Source organism: Bombina bombina, chromosome 2 (genome assembly GCF_027579735.1).
Source record: "Bombina bombina isolate aBomBom1 chromosome 2, aBomBom1.pri, whole genome shotgun sequence".
NCBI lineage: Eukaryota > Metazoa > Chordata > Amphibia > Anura > Bombinatoridae > Bombina > Bombina bombina.
Genome location: NC_069500.1, coordinates 764,968,473 through 764,987,786, shown reverse-complemented (window position 1 = coordinate 764,987,786; position 19,314 = coordinate 764,968,473). Strand labels below are relative to the sequence as shown.

The window sequence follows — 19,314 nt, the reverse complement described above, 5'->3', positions numbered from 1 at the left end:
AAATAAAATGATTAGCATGTTGCAGTAAGCGAACAATGCTAGATATGTCAGAATCCAATTCTTGTTGCTCTAAATTCTCCAACCAAAAAGTTGAAGCAGCTGCAACATCGGCCAAAGTAATTGCAGGCCTAAGAAGGTGACCTGAATATAAATAAGCTTTCCTTAGATATGATTAAAGCTTCCTATCTAAAGGATCTTTAAAGGAAGTACTATCCATAGGAATAGTGGTTCGTTTAGCAAGAGTAGAAATAGCCCCATCAACTTTGGGGATTTTTTCCCAAAACTCTATTGCAACCGCTGGTAAACAGTCCAAAAGTGAGCACAGCACAGAGGTCTGGGTGCACAGGAGACCAGAGGCACTGCCACAGCCCCCCAATAATCTGCAAATGGTACACACAAAGAGGAACTCCAGCACTCCAGTAGTAGAAAAAGGCAATTTATTAAGCAACGTTATGGGGTCACAGCCCCTTCCTCATGCTATGATAGCATGAGGAAGGGGCTGTAACCCCATAACGTTGCTTAATAAATTGCCTTTTTCTACTACTGGAGTGCTGGAGTTCCTCTTTGTGTGTACCATTTGCAACCGCTGGTAAAGGATACAATTTTTTAAACCTTGCAGAAGGATTAAAAGGAGTACCTGGCTTATTCCATTCCTTAGAAATCATGTCAGAAATATCATCAGGAATAGGAAAAACCTCTGGAGTAACCACAGTAGGTTTAAAAACAGCATTTAAACGTTTACTGGCTTTAATATCAAGAGAACTAGCTTCCAAAATATCCAAAGTAATTAACACTTCTTTTAACAAAGAACGCATATACTCTATTTTAAATAACTAAGTAGATTTGTCAGTGTCAATGTCTGAGGAAAGATCTTCTGAATCAGATAGATCCTTATCAGAAGTGGATAATTCATTATTTTGTCGTCATTTGAAATTATATCAACTTTATGAGAAGTTTTAAAAGACCTCTTACGCTTATTAGAAGGTGGAAATGCAGACAAAGCCTTCTGAATAGAATCAGTAACGAATTCTTTAAAATTCGCAGGTATATCATGTACATTAGAAGTTGAAGGAACTGCAATTGGCAATGTACTATTACTGATGGAAACACTATCTGCATGTAAAAGTTTATCATGACAACTAATACAAATGACATTAGGAGATATAATCTCCACAATTTAACAAAATATGCACTTAGCTTTGGTAGAACCGATGTCAAGCAGCAAAGTTCCAGCAGATACTTCTGAGGCAGGATCAGATTGAGACATCTTGCAGAATGTAAAAGAAAAAAACAACATATAAAGCAAAATTATCAATTTCCTTATATGACAGTTTCAGGAATGGGAAAAATGCAAATAGCATAGCCCTCTGACAACCACTTTAGAAAGAAATTTATTGAATCCAATTTGTATTTTATCTGTTATTGCAATTTTATTGAGATATTATTAAAATAAGCCTTATTAAGTTACTTCTCCATATTTATTGGTCTAGTTGGTTACCACTGTTATTGTTCAATCTCCAAAAACATTAATTCAAGTTTGGATATTATAGGTTGTTAGCATTTATGAATTTTTCAAGAATCACATTAACATATACTTAGAAGGTGACAAGTTCTATCTCTTCTTATATCTAACATCAGCCATAGTCTTATAATACTTTTTACATATCTTTTTACATATCTATATCTATAGAAAAAAGGCAAGAGGCAAAAGCAAAGGGGCAAGAAATAATGAAAAAAGTTTGGCGCCAAGTATGATGCACAACGTAACTAGAACATTTTTTGGTGCCAACCATGTCCGGAAGTGACACACTCATGTCACTAACGACGCAACCTTGTGTGAACCCCTGCGTCAACTACGACGCCGGAAATGACGAACTTGCGTCAACAGACGTGCCCTTTTCGCGCCAAAAAATTCTCACGCCAAGAATGACACAAAGTGTGGCATTTAGCGCACCCGCAAGCCTAAGACAGCCCGCAATTTAAAACAAGTAGTCAATTGAAAAAAAGACTAAACCCCAGGTAAGAAAAATATTTAATCAATATAAACTTTCCCAAATATGAAACTGACAATCTGCAAAAGGAAATACATGAACCTAACTCATGGCAAATATAAGTACAATACATATATTTAGAACTTTATATAAATGAATAAAGTGCCAAACCATAGCTGAGGTGTCTTAAGAAATAAAAACATACTTACCAAAGATACCCATCCACATATAGCAGATAGCCAAACCAGTACTGAAACAGTTATCAGTAGAGGTAATGGTATATGAGAGTATATCGATCTGAAAAGGGAGGTAGGAGATGAATCTCTACGACCGATAACAGAGAACCTATGAAATAGTCCCCCGTTAGGGAAATCACTGCATTCAATAGGTAATACTCTCCACGTCCCTCTGACATTCGCTGTACTCTGAGAGGAATCAGGCTTCAAAATGCTGAGAAGCGCATGTCAACGTAGAAATCTTAGCACAAACTTACTTCACCACCTCCATAGAAGGCAAAGTTTGTAAAACTGAATTGTGGGTGTGGTGAGGGGTGTATTTATAGGCATTTTGAGGTTTGGGAAACTGCCCCTCCTGGTAGGATTGTATAACCCATACGTCACTAGCTCATGGACTCTTGCCAATTACATGAAAGAAATAGAACTTAAAAAAATTGTCAGAAATAAATCTATTCATTTGAAATTCAAAACCAATTGTTTTTGCATTGTCTTTTTATTATGCGTTTGCCGATTATGCTATTCTACTGTGTTTAGTGGTCCTTTAACCCCTTTATGCGGGGGCAAGTGTTTAACATCAGAACTAAGTTCTGATGTAAACACTTTCTGGAAAAAACGAAATCACGCGATTGTCAATGCCATAACGTGATGTCAAAGCCGAGAGTGGATCATGGAGGACTGCCTACGATGCTAGGCATGCCCCCCAATCTGATTCTCCAGTCCCTTAAAGTAGGGTGGTGCAGGATGCCATATAAGGTAGGCGTTAAAGCACTTTTTTTTTTTTTTTTTTTTTTTTTTTTAGGACTGCATGGAGTCTCCTAACGGTGTCAAGTGGTTAAGGAGTTGTGAGCAGACACTACAAGGATGGATGTTAATAGATTTTCAGCATCCCTTTTACGTTCCATGTCCATTTCTGACCTTTTTGGAGAAGATGTTCTGTAAAGAAAAGCAGAGGGTGGCAGCCAAGGCACTGATCAATCCCCACATATCAAAGGAGAGCTCTGTCGCAGTGGCAAGGAGGACACCTCCAATAATCGGGATTAGAGATAAATATACCTGAAGGAAGAGAAGATATCATCAGTATATCAAACAAATATAGGATATTACTAGAATGAAAGCTGTGCATACATTTTTTTGTGGGGGAAAAAAATAAATAAAAAAACACTTTAATAAACGTTTTCAGTTGGAGGAATGATGCTTTTAGCTATTATAGGAAAACTAACTTATAACCTCTTGTCACTAAAATAGTTTAAAAATTTACCCAGCTTAGTTGCTGCCTCTTTTAAACTTGTAACTCTATGGAGAGGACCTGCACACACTCTGGTGCCCCCAACCACCACAATTAATCCATCCAGTGGAACTTTTACAATGCGTTTAACTCAGAGCATGTAAGTTCTTACTTTTTAATGGCCCTTTTAAAAAAAAGGACATCATACTCCAAAATGGTCTTTCATGATTCAGATACAACATTTTTTTTTTTTTTAAACAAAAACAAAGTACTACTTTCTAATTTAATTTTATCAATATTGCTTCATTATTTTGGTATCCTTTAATGAAAGAGCAGTGATGTACTACTAGGAGCCAGCTGAATGCATTAATAAGCCAATGAAGAGAGGCGGACATGTGCAGCCACCAATTAGCAGCAAGTTCCCAAGGCCTGAGCATTCAAAATGTATGCTTTTCAACAAAAGACACTAAGAGAATGAGGTAAATCAGATAACAGAAGTAAATTGGAAAGTTGTTTAAAATCGCATGCTCTTATTTCATAGTTTTTTGTTTGCTTTCATGTCCCTTCTGGGGATGTTATCAGATTTTGCATTCCTATAATAATTAAACACTAAGCATTATTCACCCTACAATTTCTGTGTACCTAACTGCAGGAACCCATCCAAACAGGCCTTTAACAATATTAGTCCAAAAGCTTATTTCTGAGACCAGATAATGGCTTATGACTGTAAAATACAGTGACAGATTAAATAGAATTTGGATTTAATGTTACTGCAATAAACTGCATTTCACATCAAACCTGTCAAGCACTGGCTATGAATTCCCAGATAACATTATGGTTGGCATAAGATGACAGCACATTTCTTTACTATTAGATGTTTTGACCTTTGACACATAAGCTAGTGTTTTTCGCAATGGCAAAGGCTACAAATTTGTTTTTGTTTTTTTAAAAAGGACATTAAACTAGACACATTTTACAAGTTTAGTATTGAAGTTAAAGTGAATGTAAAGTTTAATGAATCAGTGCCCAGTTTTTAAAAAATACTCTTAAAAACAGGGGGCACTTTTCATTAATTAAACTTGACAATAAAGCTGATTTTTTTTAAAATACTTACCTTTCTTTATGACAGCAGACCAGCGATCCTCCGCCCGCAGCTCCTGCTGTACTTCGCACAGCGATGACGAATCCGGCTTCGTCATCGCTGTGCGAAGTACAGCAGGAGCTGCGGGTAGAGGATCACCGGTCTGCCTTTCATAAAGAAAGGTATTTAAAAAAAAAAAAAAGTTTTAAAGTTTAATTAATGAAAAGTGCCCCCTGTTTTTAAGAGTATTTTTAAAAACTGGGCACTGATTCATTAAACTTCACATTCACTTTAATCCCCACCTACCTTTAAGTCATGGTTGCAGCTAAATTGAAATCTGGCTTTCACTGCATTCCAGTGCTGACGTGTTTGCACATGTGCAGCAACTCTCCTTCAGATACAGTGAAACATGGTTCCAAAATGGCAGCACCCATAATTAGAGGAATGTACATGGAATATATTTAGTATTTAAAGTGAATGTAAAGTTTCATCAAGCAGTGCCCGGTTTTTAAAAATACTATTAAAACTTTACATTGCACCATATTTGTAGGAAAAAAACAAACAAAAAAAAACACTTACCTCTTAGTCTTGAAAGCCGCTCCAGCGCTTCGCCAGCCCGTCGCAAGCCTCTTCCTACGTCAGCAATGACGATGCCGGCATCCTCCAAGGCCAGAATAGTCATTTTTTATGTAGGAAGAGGCTTGAGACGGGCGGGGGAATCACTGGAGCGGCTTTCAAGACGAAGAGGTAAGTATTTCTACAAATATGATGCAATGTAAAGTTTCATCAATGAAAGTGCCCCTGTTTTTAATAGTATTTTTAAAAACTGGGCACTACTTGATAGAAATGGCATAAATTGAAATGTGCATGAATGGATTTCCATTTTAAATAGAAGCATTTTTGCAATATATTTCTATTATCAAAAAATGCTTCTAGTACAAATTATTAATGTTACAGCTGCATACACACATATGCTACATGTGACTAGAGCATAAGGGCTCAAACACCATGCCTGCTCTGAGAGCTACCTGTGGTGTGTACTAAGGACCTGGTATAGGCCTGAAACTTATTTTTCTGTATTTTGGACCATGTAAGAAAATAAATGTCCCTTTTTAAACAAATGTATCCAAGGCTGGAGTGACTTATTTCCATTGGTGTTATGTACTGTGTCAGTGAAGACTTAATTTGTCATACAAGCCACTGCAAACTTTCAGAGAAGGTGTAGTGTTAGAATTCTGGTGCACAGGCCATCATAGCATTTTTGCATATTCTGCTAAAAAAAATAAATAACCGACTAGAAACATTTTTGCCAATTGAAGCACATTGCAAAAATCCTGTACATTTCAATTGTGACCCGTCCCCTTTAACATTTACTGAAATACCACAAAGCAACATTAGGGGTTGACAAATATATCAAATAGATAAACCAGTCTAACAATAGTGCATGTCTATCACTATAGGAGTCAGAAGCTTTTTAGTAGTTTAGCACCATCTATTATACCACATTCTTAGCTGAAAAGGGACATAAGATACTAATGAAAGCTGTATAAATCTAAACCTTCATGTATCAATGCATTTTGCAATTAACCCCTTAATGACCGAGGACGTGCAGGGTACGTCCTCAGAAAAAAGGCAGTTAACGCCTGAGAACGTACCCTGCACGTCCTCGGTGTGGAAAGCAGCTGGAAGCGATCCTGCTCGCTTCCAGCTGCTTTCCGGTTATTGCAGTGATGCCTCGATATGGAGGCATCCTGCAATAACCTTCTACGGCCATCCGATGCAGAGAGAGCCACTCTGTGGCCCTCTCTGCACCGGATATCGATGGCCGGTATCGTTGGTGGGTGGGTGGGAGCCGGTGTGGGAGGTGGCCGGCGGCCATCGATGGCCCTGGTCATGTGGAGGGGGGCGGGATCGTGGGCGGGGGAGTCCGGGGGCGCGCGCACGAGGGGGCGGGCGCGTGCACGGGGAGGGAGCGGGTGGGAACCGCTACACTACAGAAAAATGTGTCCCAAAACAAAATAAAAGTGGGACCTACAATGTAAAAAAAAAAAAACTTTAGGTGTCATTTGTGGTGGGGGTTGGTCCGTGGGGGGGTGGGGGGCAAGCTACACTACAGAAAAAGATAAAAAAAAAATAAACATTTGTTTGTGTGCAAACTGGGTACTGGCAGACAGCTGCCAGTACCCAAGATGGCCCCCAATAAGGCAGAGGGGGAGGCTTAGAGAGCTGTTTTGGGGGGGGATCCTAAACACAGCATATGTAAATATGCTTTTTTTTTTTCCTTTAAAAAAAAACAAAAAAAAACAAAAAAAAAAAAAACTTATTTTAGTACTGGCAGACTTTCTGCCAGTACTTAAGATGGCGGGGACAATTGTGGGGTGGGGGGAGGGAAGGGAGCTGTTTGGGAGGGATCAGGGGTGGGATGTGTCAGGTGGGAGGCCGATATCTACACTAAAGCTAAAATTAACCCTGCAAGCTCCCTACAAACTACCTAATTAACCCCTTCACTGCTAGCCATAATACACGTGTGATGCGCAGCAGCATTTAGCGACTTTCTAATTACCAAAAAGCAACGCCAAAGTCATATATGTCTGCTATTTCTGAACAAAGGACATCCCAGAGAAGCATTTACAACCATTTGTGCCATAATTGCACAAGCTGTTTGTAAATAATTTCAGTGAGAAACCTAAAATTGTGAAAAAATTAACGGTTTTTTTTTAATTTGATCGCATTTGGCGGTGAAATGGTGGCATGAAATATACCAAAATGGGCCTAGATCAATACTTGGGGTTGTCTACTACACTACAGCTAAAATTAACCCTAGAAGCTCCCTACATGCTCCCTAATTAACCCCTTCACTGCTGGGCATAATACACGTATTGTGCGCAGTGGCATTTAGCAGCCTTCTAATTACCAAAAAGCAAAGCCAAAGCCATATATGTCTGCTATTTCTGAACAAAGGGGATCCCAGAGAAGCATTTACAACCATTTATGCTATAATTGCATAAGTTGTTTGTAAATAATTTCAGTGAGAAACCTAAAGTTTGTGAAAAAATTTGTGAAAAAGTGAACAATTTTTTTTATTTGATCGCATTTGGCGGTGAAATGGTGGCATGAAATATACCAAAAACAGAATTTATGTTTACCTGATAAATTACTTTCTCCAACGGTGTGTCCGGTCCACGGCGTCATCCTTACTTGTGGGATATTCTCTTCCCCAACAGGAAATGGCAAAGAGCCCAGCAAAGCTGGTCACATGATCCCTCCTAGGCTCCGCCTTCCCCAGTCATTCGACCGACGTAAAGGAGGAATATTTGCATAGGAGAAATCATATGATACCGTGGTGACTGTAGTTAGAGAAAATAAATCATCAAACCTGATTAAAAAAACCAGGGCGGGCCGTGGACCGGACACACCGTTGGAGAAAGTAATTTATCAGGTAAACATAAATTCTGTTTTCTCCAACATAGGTGTGTCCGGTCCACGGCGTCATCCTTACTTGTGGGAACCAATACCAAAGCTTTAGGACACGGATGAAGGGAGGGAGCAAATCAGGTCACCTAGATGGAAGGCACCACGGCTTGCAAAACCTTTCTCCCAAAAATAGCCTCAGAAGAAGCAAAAGTATCAAATTTGTAAAATTTAGTAAAAGTGTGCAGTGAAGACCAAGTCGCTGCCTTACATATCTGATCAACAGAAGCCTCGTTCTTGAAGGCCCATGTGGAAGCCACAGCCCTAGTGGAATGAGCTGTGATTCTTTCAGGAAGCTGCCGTCCGGCAGTCTCGTAAGCCAATCTGATGATGCTTTTAAGCCAAAAAGAGAGAGAGGTAGAAGTTGCTTTTTTAACCTCTCCTTTTACCAGAATAAACAACAAACAAGGAAGATGTTTGTCTAAAATCCTTTGTAGCATCTAAATAGAATTTTAGAGCACGAACTACATCCAAATTGTGCAACAAACGTTCCTTCTTTGAAACTGGATTCGGACACAAAGAAGGCACGACTATCTCCTGGTTAATGTTTTTGTTAGAAACAACTTTCGGAAGAAAACCAGGTTTAGTACGCAAAACCACCTTATCTGCATGGAACACCAGATAAGGAGGAGAACACTGCAGAGCAGATAATTCTGAAACTCTTCTAGCAGAAGAAATTGCAACCAAAAACAAAACTTTCCAAGATAATAACTTAATATCAACGGAATGTAAGGGTTCAAACGGAACCCCCTGAAGAACTGAAAGAACTAAATTGAGACTCCAAGGAGGAGTCAAAGGTTTGTAAACAGGCTTGATTCTAACCAGAGCCTGAACAAAGGCTTGAACATCTGGCACAGCTGCCAGCTTTTTGTGAAGTAACACAGACAAGGCAGAAATCTGTCCCTTCAAAGAACTTGCAGATAATCCTTTCTCCAAACCTTCTTGAAGAAAGGATAGAATCTTAGGAATTTTTATCTTGTCCCAAGGGAATCCTTTAGATTCACACCAACAGATATATTTTTTCCATATTTTGTGGTAGATTTTTCTAGTTACAGGCTTTCTGGCCTGAACAAGAGTATCAATGACAGAATCTGAGAACCCTCGCTTTGATAAGATCAAGCGTTCAATCTCCAAGCAGTCAGTTGGAGTGAGACCAGATTCGGATGTTCGAACGGACCTTGAACAAGAAGGTCTCGTCTCAAAGGTAGCTTCCATGGTGGAGCCGATGACATATTCACCAGGTCTGCATACCAAGTCCTGCGTGGCCACGCAGGAGCTATCAAGATCACCGATGCCCTCTCCTGATTGATCCTGGCTACCAGCCTGGGGATGAGAGGAAACGGCGGGAATACATAAGCTAGTTTGAAGGTCCAAGGTGCTACTAGTGCATCTACTAGAGTCGCCTTGGGATCCCTGGATCTGGACCCGTAGCAAGGAACCTTGAAGTTCTGACGAGAGGCCATCAGATCCATGTCTGGAATGCCCCACAGTTGAGTGATTTGGGCAAAGATTTCCGGATGGAGTTCCCACTCCCCCGGATGAAATGTCTGACGACTCAGAAAATCCGCTTCCCAATTTTCCACTCCTGGGATGTGGATTGCAGACAAGTGGCAGGAGTGAGTCTCCGCCCATTGAATGATTTTGGTCACTTCTTCCATCGCCAGGGAACTCCTTGTTCCCCCCTGATGGTTGATGTACGCAACAGTCGTCATGTTGTCTGATTGAAACCGTATGAATTTGGCCCTTGCTAGCTGAGGCCAAGCCTTGAGAGCATTGAATATCGCTCTCAGTTCCAGAATATTTATCGGGAGAAGAGATTCTTCCCGAGACCAAAGACCCTGAGCTTTCAGGGGTCCCCAGACCGCGCCCCAGCCCACCAGACTGGCGTCGGTCGTGACAATGACCCACTCTGGTCTGCGGAAGCTCATCCCCTGTGACAGGTTGTCCAGGGACAGCCACCAACGGAGTGAATCTCTGGTCCTCTGATCTACTTGTATCATCGGAGACAAGTCTGTATAATCCCCATTCCACTGACTGAGCATGCACAGTTGTAATGGTCTTAGATGAATTCGCGCAAAAGGAACTATGTCCATTGCCGCTACCATGAAACCTATTACTTCCATGCACTGCGCTATGGAAGGAAGAGGAACAGAATGAAGTATTTGACAAGAGTTTAGAAGTTTTGATTTTCTGGCCTCTGTCAGAAAAATCCTCATTTCTAAGGAGTCTATTATTGTTCCCAAGAAGGGAACCCTTGTTGACGGAGATAGAGAACATTTTTCTACGTTCACTTTCCACCCGTGAGATCTGAGAAAGGCCAGGACAATGTCCGTGTGAGCCTTTGCTTGTGGAAGGGACGACGCTTGAATCAGTATGTCGTCCAAGTAAGGTACTACTGCAATGCCCCTTGGTCTTAGCACCGCTAGAAGGGACCCTAGTACCTTTGTGAAAATTCTTGGAGCAGTGGCTAATCCGAACGGAAGTGCCACAAACTGGTAATGTTTGTCCAGGAATGCGAACCTTAGGAACCGATGATGTTCCTTGTGGATAGGAATATGTAGATACGCATCCTTTAAATCCACCGTGGTCATGAATTGACCTTCCTGGATGGAAGGAAGAATTGTTCGAATGGTTTCCATTTTGAACGATGGAACCTTGAGAAACTTGTTTAGGATCTTGAGATCTAAGATTGGTCTGAATGTTCCCTCTTTTTTGGGAACTACGAACAGATTGGAGTAGAACCCCATCCCTTGTTCTCCTAATGGAACAGGATGAATCACTCCCATTTTTAACAGGTCTTCTACACAATGTAAGAATGCCTGTTTTTTTATGTGGTCTGAAGACAATTGAGACCTGTGGAACCTCCCCCTTGGGGGAAGCCCCTTGAATTCTAGAAGATAACCTTGGGAGACTATTTCTAGCGCCCAAGGATCCAGAACATCTCTTGCCCAAGCCTGAGCGAAGAGAGAGAGTCTGCCCCCCACCAGATCCGGTCCCGGATCGGGGGCCAACATCTCATGCTATCTTGGTAGCAGTGGCAGGTTTCTTGGCCTGCTTACCTTTGTTCCAGCCTTGCATTGGCCTCCAGGCTGGCTTGGCTTGAGAAGTATTACCCTCTTGCTTAGAGGACGTAGCACTTGGGGCTGGTCCGTTTCTGCGAAAGGGACGAAAATTAGGTTTATTTTTGGCCTTGAAAGACCTATCCTGAGGAAGGGCGTGGCCCTTGCCCCCAGTGATATCAGAAATAATCTCTTTCAAGTCAGGGCCAAACAGCGTTTTCCCCTTGAAAGGAATGTTAAGCAATTTGTTCTTGGAAGACGCATCCGCTGACCAAGATTTTAGCCAAAGCGCTCTGCGCGCCACAATAGCAAACCCAGAATTTTTCGCCGCTAATCTAGCCAATTGCAAAGTGGCGTCTAGGGTGAAAGAGTTAGCCAATTTGAGAGCATGAATTCTGTCCAAAATCTCCTCATAAGAAGAATCTTTATTGAGCGCCTTTTCTAGTTCATCGAACCAGAAACACGCTGCTGTAGTGACAGGAACAATGCATGAAATTGGTTGTAGAAGGTAACCTTGCTGAACAAACATCTTTTTAAGCAAACCCTCTAATTTTTTATCCATAGGATCTTTGAAAGCACAACTATCTTCTATGGGTATAGTGGTGCGTTTGTTTAGAGTAGAAACCGCCCCCTCGACCTTGGGGACTGTCTGCCATAAGTCCTTTCTGGGGTCGACCATAGGAAACAATTTCTTAAATATAGGGGGAGGGACGAAAGGTATGCCGGGCCTTTCCCATTCTTTGTTTACAATGTCCGCCACCCGCTTGGGTATAGGAAAAGCTTCGGGGGGCCCCGGGACCTCTAGGAACTTGTCCATTTTACATAATTTCTCTGGAATGACCAAATTCTCACAATCATCCAGAGTAGATAACACCTCCTTAAGCAGGGCGCGGAGATGTTCCAATTTAAATTTGAATGTAATCACATCAGGTTCAGCTTGTTGAGAAATTTTCCCTGAATCTGAAATTTCTCCCTCAGACAAAACCTCCCTGGCCCCCTCAGACTGGTGTAGGGGCACTTCAGAACCAATTTCATCAGCGTCCTCATGCTCTTCAGTATTGTCTAAAACAGAGCAGTCGCGCTTACGCTGATAAGTGGGCATTTTGGCTAAAATGTTTTTGATAGAATTATCCATTACAGCCGTTAATTGTTGCATAGTAAGGAGTATTGGCGCACTAGATGTACTAGGGGCCTCCTGTGTGGGCAAGACTGGTGTAGACGAAGGAGGGGATGATGCAGTACCATGCTTACTCCCCTCACTTGAGGAATCATCTTGGGCATCATTTTCTCTAAATTTTGTGTCACATAAATCACATCTATTTAAATGAGAAGGAACCTTGGCTTCCCCACATTCAGAACACAGTCTATCTGGTAGTTCAGACATGTTAAACAGGCATAAACTTGATAACAAAGTACAAAAAACGTTTTAAAATAAAACAGTTACTGTCACTTTAAATTTTAAACTGAACACACTTTATTACTGCAAATGTGAAAAAGTATGAAGGAATTGTTCAAAATTCACCACAGTGTCTTAAAGCCTTAAAAGTATTGCACACCAAATTTGAAAGCTTTAAACACCAAAAAACTCTAAGCCATCTCCGTGGAGATGTTGCCTGTACAACGGCAAAGAGAATGACTGGGGAAGGCGGAGCCTAGGAGGGATCATGTGACCAGCTTTGCTGGGCTCTTTGCCATTTCCTGTTGGGGAAGAGAATATCCCACAAGTAAGGATGACGCCGTGGACCGGACACACCTATGTTGGAGAAATGGGCCTAGATCAATACTTGGGGTTGTCTACTACACTACAGCTAAAATTAACCCTAGAAGCTCCCTAATTAACCCCTTCACTGCTGGGCATAATACACGTATTGTGCGCAGTGGCATTTAGCAGCCTTCTAATTACCAAAAAGCAAAGCCAAAGCCATATATGTCTGCTATTTCTGAACAAAGGGGATCCCAGAGAAGCATTTACAACCATTTATGCTATAATTGCATAAGTTGTTTGTAAATAATTTCAGTGAGAAACCTAAAGTTTGTGAAAAAATTTGTGAAAAAGTGAACAATTTTTTTTTATTTGATCGCATTTGGCGGTGAAATGGTGGCATGAAATATACCAAAATGGGCCTAGATCAATACTTTGGGATGTCTTCTAAAAAAATATATATACATGTTAAAGGATATTCAGGTATTCCTGACAGATATCAGTGTCCCAATGTAACTAGCGCTAATTTTGAAAAAAAGTGGTTTTGAAATAGCAAAGTGCTACTTGTACTTATTGCCCTATAACTTGCAAAAAAAGCAAAGAACATGTAAACATTGGGTATTTCTAAACTCAGGACAAAATTTAGAAACTATTTAGCATGGGTGTTTTTTGGTGGTTGCAGATGTGTAACAGATTTTGGGGGTCAAAGTTAGAAAAAGTGTGTTTTTTCCATTTTTTCCTCATATTTTATAATGTTTTTTATAGTAAATTATAAGATATGATGAAAATAATGGTATCTTTAGAAAGTCCATTTAATGGTGAGAAAAACTGTATATAATGTGTGGGTACAGTAAATGAGTAAGAGGAAAATTACAGCTAAACACAAACACCGCAAAAATGTAAAAATAGCCCTGGTCCCAAACGGACAGAAAATGGAAAAGTGCTGCGGTCATTAAGGGGTTAAAAAATGAAGCCTTGTGTTGTGAAATGAGATTATATTTTTATGGAGTTTTTTTCCACCCCCTTAAAGTGATGTAAAAAAACAGAATTTATGTTAACCTGATAAATTTCTTTCTCCTACGGTGTGTCGGGTCCACGGCTTCATCCTTACTTGTGGGAAATATTCTCTTCCCCTACAGGAAATGGCAAAGGGAGCACGCAGCAAAAGCTGTCCATATAGCCCCCCCTCTGGCTCCGCCCCCCAGTCATTCGACCGACGGTTAGGAGAAAAAGGAGAAACTATAGGGTGCTGTGGTGACTAGTGTACAGAAATAATTTTTTTTAAACCTGACTAAAAAGCCAGGGCGGGCCGTGGACCAGACACACCGTAGGAGAAAGAAATTTATCAGGTAAACATAAATTCTGTTTTCTCCTACATTGGTGTGTCCGGTCCACGGCTTCATCCTTACTTGTGGGAACCAATACCAAAGCTTTAGGACACGGATGAAGGGAGGGAACAAGTCAGGTAACCTAAACGGAAGGCACCACAGCTTGCAAAACCTTTCTCCCAAAAACAGCCTTCGAAGAAGCATAAGTATCGAATTTGTAAAATTTGGCAAAAGTATGCAGAGAAGACCAAGTCGCTGCCTTACAGATCTGGTCAACAGAAGCCTCGTTCTTGAAGGCCCATGTGGAAGCCACAGCTCTAGTAGAGTGAGCTGTAATTCGTTCAGGAGGCTGCCGTCCGGCAGTCTCATAAGCCAATCGGATGATGCTTTTCAGCCAAAAGGAAAGAAAGAGAGGTAGCAGTAGCTTTCTGCCCTCTCCTTTTACCAGAATAAACGACAAACAAGGATAAGGTCTGTCTGAAATCCTTTGTTGCTTCTAAATAGAATTTTAAAGCACGGACCACATCTAAGTTGTGTAACAAACGTTCCTTCTTCGAAACTGGATTTGGACACAGAGAAGGAACAACTATTTCCTGGTTAATATTCCTGTTGGAAACCACTTTTGGAAGAAAACCAGGTTAGGTACGCAAAACAACCTTATCTGTATGGAATACCAGATAGGGTGAAGTACACTGCAAAGCAGACAATTCAGAAACTCTTCTAGCAGAAGAAATAGCAACCAAAAACAGAACTTTCCAAGATAGTAACTTAATATCTATGGAATGTAAAAGGTTCAAACGGAACCCCTTGAAGAACTGAAAGAACCAAGTTTAGACTCCATGGAGGAGTCATGGGTCTGTAGACAGGCTTGATTCTGACTAAGGCCTGTACAAACGCCTGTACATCTGGCACTGCTGCCAGACGTTTGTGCAACAAAACAGACAGAGCAGATATCTGTCCTTTAAGAGAACTCGCTGACAACCCTTTATCCAAACCCTCTTGGAGAAAGGAAAGTATCCTAGGAATTTTAATTTTACTCCAAGAGAATCCCTTGGATTCGCACCAACAGATATATTTTTTCCATATCTTATGGTAAATTTTCCTAGTCACAGGTTTTCTGGCTTGGACCAGAGTATCTATAACTGAATCTGAAAACCCATGCTTAGATAAAGTCAAGCGTTCAATTTCCAAGCAGTCAGTTGCAGAGAGACTAGATTTGGATGTTCGAATGGACCTTGTACTAGAAGATCCTGTCTCAAAGGTAGCTTCCATGGTGGAGCCGATGACATATTCACCAGGTCTGCATACCAAGTCCTGCATGGCCACGCAGGAGCTATCAGAATCACCAAGGCCTTCTCCTGTTTGATCCTGGCTACAAGCCTGGGAAGGAGAGGGAACGGTGGAAACACATAAGCTAGGTTGAACGACCAAGGCGCCACCAATGCATCCACTAGTGTCGCCTTGGGATCCCTGGATCTGGACCCGTAGCGAGGAACCTTGGGAGTTCTGACGGGACGCCATCAGATCCATGTCTGGAATGCCCCATAGTCGAGTTAACTGGGCAAAGACCTCCGGGTGGAGTTCCCACTCCCCCGGATGGAAAGTCTGACGACTCAAATAATCCGCCTCCCAGTTGTCTACTCCTGGGATGTGAATTGCAGATAGGTGGCAGGAGTGATCCTCCGCCCATTTGATGATCTTGGATACCTCTCTCATCGCCAAGGAACTCTTTGTTCCCCCCTGATGATTGATGTACGCTACAGTCGTCATGTTGTCCGACTGAAATCTTATGAATCTGGCCTTCGCTAATTGAGTCCAAGCCAGGAGTGCATTGAATATTGCTCTCAGTTCCAAAATGTTTATCGGGAGAAGAGACTCTTCCCGAGACCATAGACCCTGAGCTTTCAGGGAGTCCCATACCGCGCCCCAGCCTAAGAGACTGGCGTCGGTCGTGACAATGACCCACTCTGGCCTGCGGAAACTCATTCCCTGAGACAGGTGATCTTGAGTCAACCACCAGCGGAGTGAGTCTCTGGTTAACTAGTCTACTTGAATCTGGGGAGACAAGTCTGCATAATCCCCATTCCATTGTTTGAGCATGCACAGTTGTAATGGTCTTAGATGAATTCGAGCAAAAGGAACCACGTCCATTGCTGCAACCATTAATCCTATTACCTCCATGCACTGAGCTACGGAAGGCTGAGGAATAGATTGAAAAACTTGACAAGCGTTTAGAAGCTTTAACTTTCTGACCTCTGTCAGAAAAATCTTCATTTCTACAGAATCTATTATTGTTCCTAGAAAAGGAACCCTTGTGGACGGGGACAGGGAACTCTTCTATGTTCACCTTCCACCCGTGGGATCTGAGAAAGGCTAAAACAATGTCTGTATGAGCCTTTGCTTTGGAAAGGGACGACGCTTGGATTAGAATGTCGTCTAGGTAAGGTGCTACAGAAATGCCCCTCGGCCTTAGAACCGCTAGAAGGGACCCTAATACCTTTGTGAAAATTCTGGGAGCAGTGGCTAAACCGAATGGAAGAGCCACGAACTGGTAATGTTTGTCCAGAAAGGCGAACCTTAGGAACTGATGGTGATCTTTGTGGATCGGAATATGCAGGTACGCATCCTTTAAGTCCACGGTAGTCATATATTGACCCTCCTGGATAGTTGGTAAGATCGTCCAAATGGTTTCCATTTTGAATGATGGAACTCTGAGGAATTTGTTTAGGATTTTTAAATCCAGAATTGGCCTGAAAGTTCCCTCTTTTTTGGGAACTACAAACAGGTTTGAGTAAAAACCCAGACCTTGTTCTGCTGTTGGAACTGGGTGTATCACTCCCATCTTTAATAGGTCTCCTACGCAATGTAAGAATGCCTGTCTCTTTATTTGGTCTGAAGATAAGCGAGACATGTGGAACCTTCCCCTTGGAGGGAGTTCCTTGAACTCTAGAAGATACCCCTGAGAGACTATTTCTAGTGCCCAGGGATCCGGAACATCTCTTGCCCAAGCCTGAGCAAAGAGAGAAAGTCTGCCCCCTACTAGATCCGGTCCCGGATCGGGGGCTACCCCTTCATGCTGTCTTGGTAGCAGCAGCAGGCTTCTTGGCCCGTTTACCCTTGTTCCAGCCTTGCAATGGTTTCCATGCTGGTTTAGGCTGGGAAGCGTTACCCTCTTGTCTAGAGGCTGTTCGAACCAAAAAGACGCCGCCGTGGTGACAGGAATAATGCACGAAATCGGTTGAAGAAGGAAACCTTGCTGAACAAATATCTTTTTAAGCAATCCTTGCAATTTTTTATCCATAGGATCTTTGAAAGCACAACTGTCCTCAATAGGGATAGTTGTGCGCTTGGCTAACGTTGAAACTGCCCCCTCTACCTTAGGGACCGTTTGCCATGCGTCCCTTCTGGGGTCGACAATTGGGAACATTTTCTTAAATATAGGAGGGGGAACAAAAGGTACCCCTGGCTTCTCCCACTCCTTAGTCACTATGTCCGCCACCCTCTTGGGTATCGGAAAAGCATCGGCGTGCACTGGGACCTCTAAGAATTTGTCCATTTTGCACAACTTCTCTGGAATCACCAAAGTATCACAATCATCAAGAGTAGCTAGCACCTCTAAGCAGAGCGCGGAGATGTTCTAGCTTAAATTTAAATGCCACGATATCAGGTTCTGCCTGCTGAGAAATTTTACCTGAATCAGAAATTTCTCCCTCAGACAGACCCTCCCTCACTGCCAACTCAGATTGATGTGAGGGTACAACAGATAAATTATCGTCAGCGCCAACTTGCTCATCCTCTGTATTTAAAACTGAGCAATCACGCTATCTGGGAAATGCTGGCAGTTTGGATAAAATATTTGCTATAGAATTATCCATTACTGCTGTTAATTGCTGCATAGTAACAAGCATTGGCGCGCTAGATGTACTAGGTATCGCCTGCGCGGGCAAAACTGGTGTTGACACAGAAGGAGAGGATGATGAACTATCCCCACTACCTTCATTTGAAGAATCATCTTGGGCAACCTTTGCACATACATTTAAAGGGGGAACCACCTTGGCCTCCATACACACAGAACATATGCTATCTGAAGGTACAGACATGTTAGGCAGATTTAGGCAGGCTATTAATGCAATAAAAACGATTTTACACAAAACCGTTACTGTCTCTTTAAATAATAAAAGGAACACACTTTATTTCTGAATGTTCAAAAAACTATGAAGGAAATATCCGATCTTTATAAAATTAACACCCCAGTGTCTTAATGCTTTGAAAGTATTGCACACCAAATATGAAGTTTCTAGACGCTTAAATAAGCAAACCGGAGCCAATTGTTCAATTAACCGGTTTAAACACACTACAGTCCCTGCCACAGACTTTGCTGCGGCTTTTACCTTCCTTAGGGGTTATTCACCACAGAAATAAGCCTTCTGGAGTCTGTTTCTCAGCCACAGGACCCTCTCACATGAAGCTGCATGCACTGCCTTTGGAAGTAACTGCGCAACTGAGGCCGCCTCCCTCTGCATACCAGAGTGAAGGGGCCTTTCTGACTAGATTAGGCGTCTAAACCAATGCCAGGCATAATTAAAACGTTCCCAAAAGTGTTTCTAAGCTCATAAAACACTCCAAATGTCATAAGAATATGATATAAGCAAATCGATTTAGCCCACAATAGTGTCAACCAGCATAGAGCCCAATTTATAAGCCTTTAATCTGTTACTGAGTCTAAGAAAATGGCTTACTGGTCCCATAAGGGAAAACTGAAAGTCTTCTAGCATTACTATGTGTTGTTAGAAAAGAGACTGGTCATACCTGAAGCAGATAAGTCTGCAAACTGTTACCCCCAACTGAAGTTCTCTGGTTTCAACAGTCCTGCGTGGTAACAGCAATGGATTTTAGTTACTGGTGCTAAAATCATACTCCTCTTAACAGAACTCTTCATCACTTTCTGTTGTAGAGTAAATAGTACAAACCGGCACTATTTTAAAATAAACTCTTGATAGAAGAAATAAAACTACAACTAACACCACATACTCTTTACCATCCCCGTGGAGATGCTACTTGTTCAGAGCAGGCAAAGAGAATGACTGGGGGGCGGAGCCAGAGGGGGGGCTATATGGACAGCTTTTGCTGTATGCTCCCTTTGCCATTTCCTGTAGGGGAAGAGAATATTTCCCACAAGTAAGGATGAAGCCGTGGACCGGACACACCAATGTAGGAGAAA

General features: G+C 41.8%; 1 protein-coding gene across 1 annotated transcript in view; it reads right to left on the bottom strand.

Moving 5' to 3' along the window:
• The window catches only part of SLC35E1 (solute carrier family 35 member E1), a 68,389-nt gene that overhangs the window by 35,229 nt on the left and 13,846 nt on the right, over window positions 1-19,314 (bottom strand). Inside the window, exon 3 of the mRNA XM_053702899.1 lies at window positions 3,143-3,280. Within this exon, the coding sequence (XP_053558874.1) occupies window positions 3,143-3,280 (138 nt within the window). The remainder of the gene's footprint in view (window positions 1-3,142; window positions 3,281-19,314) is intronic.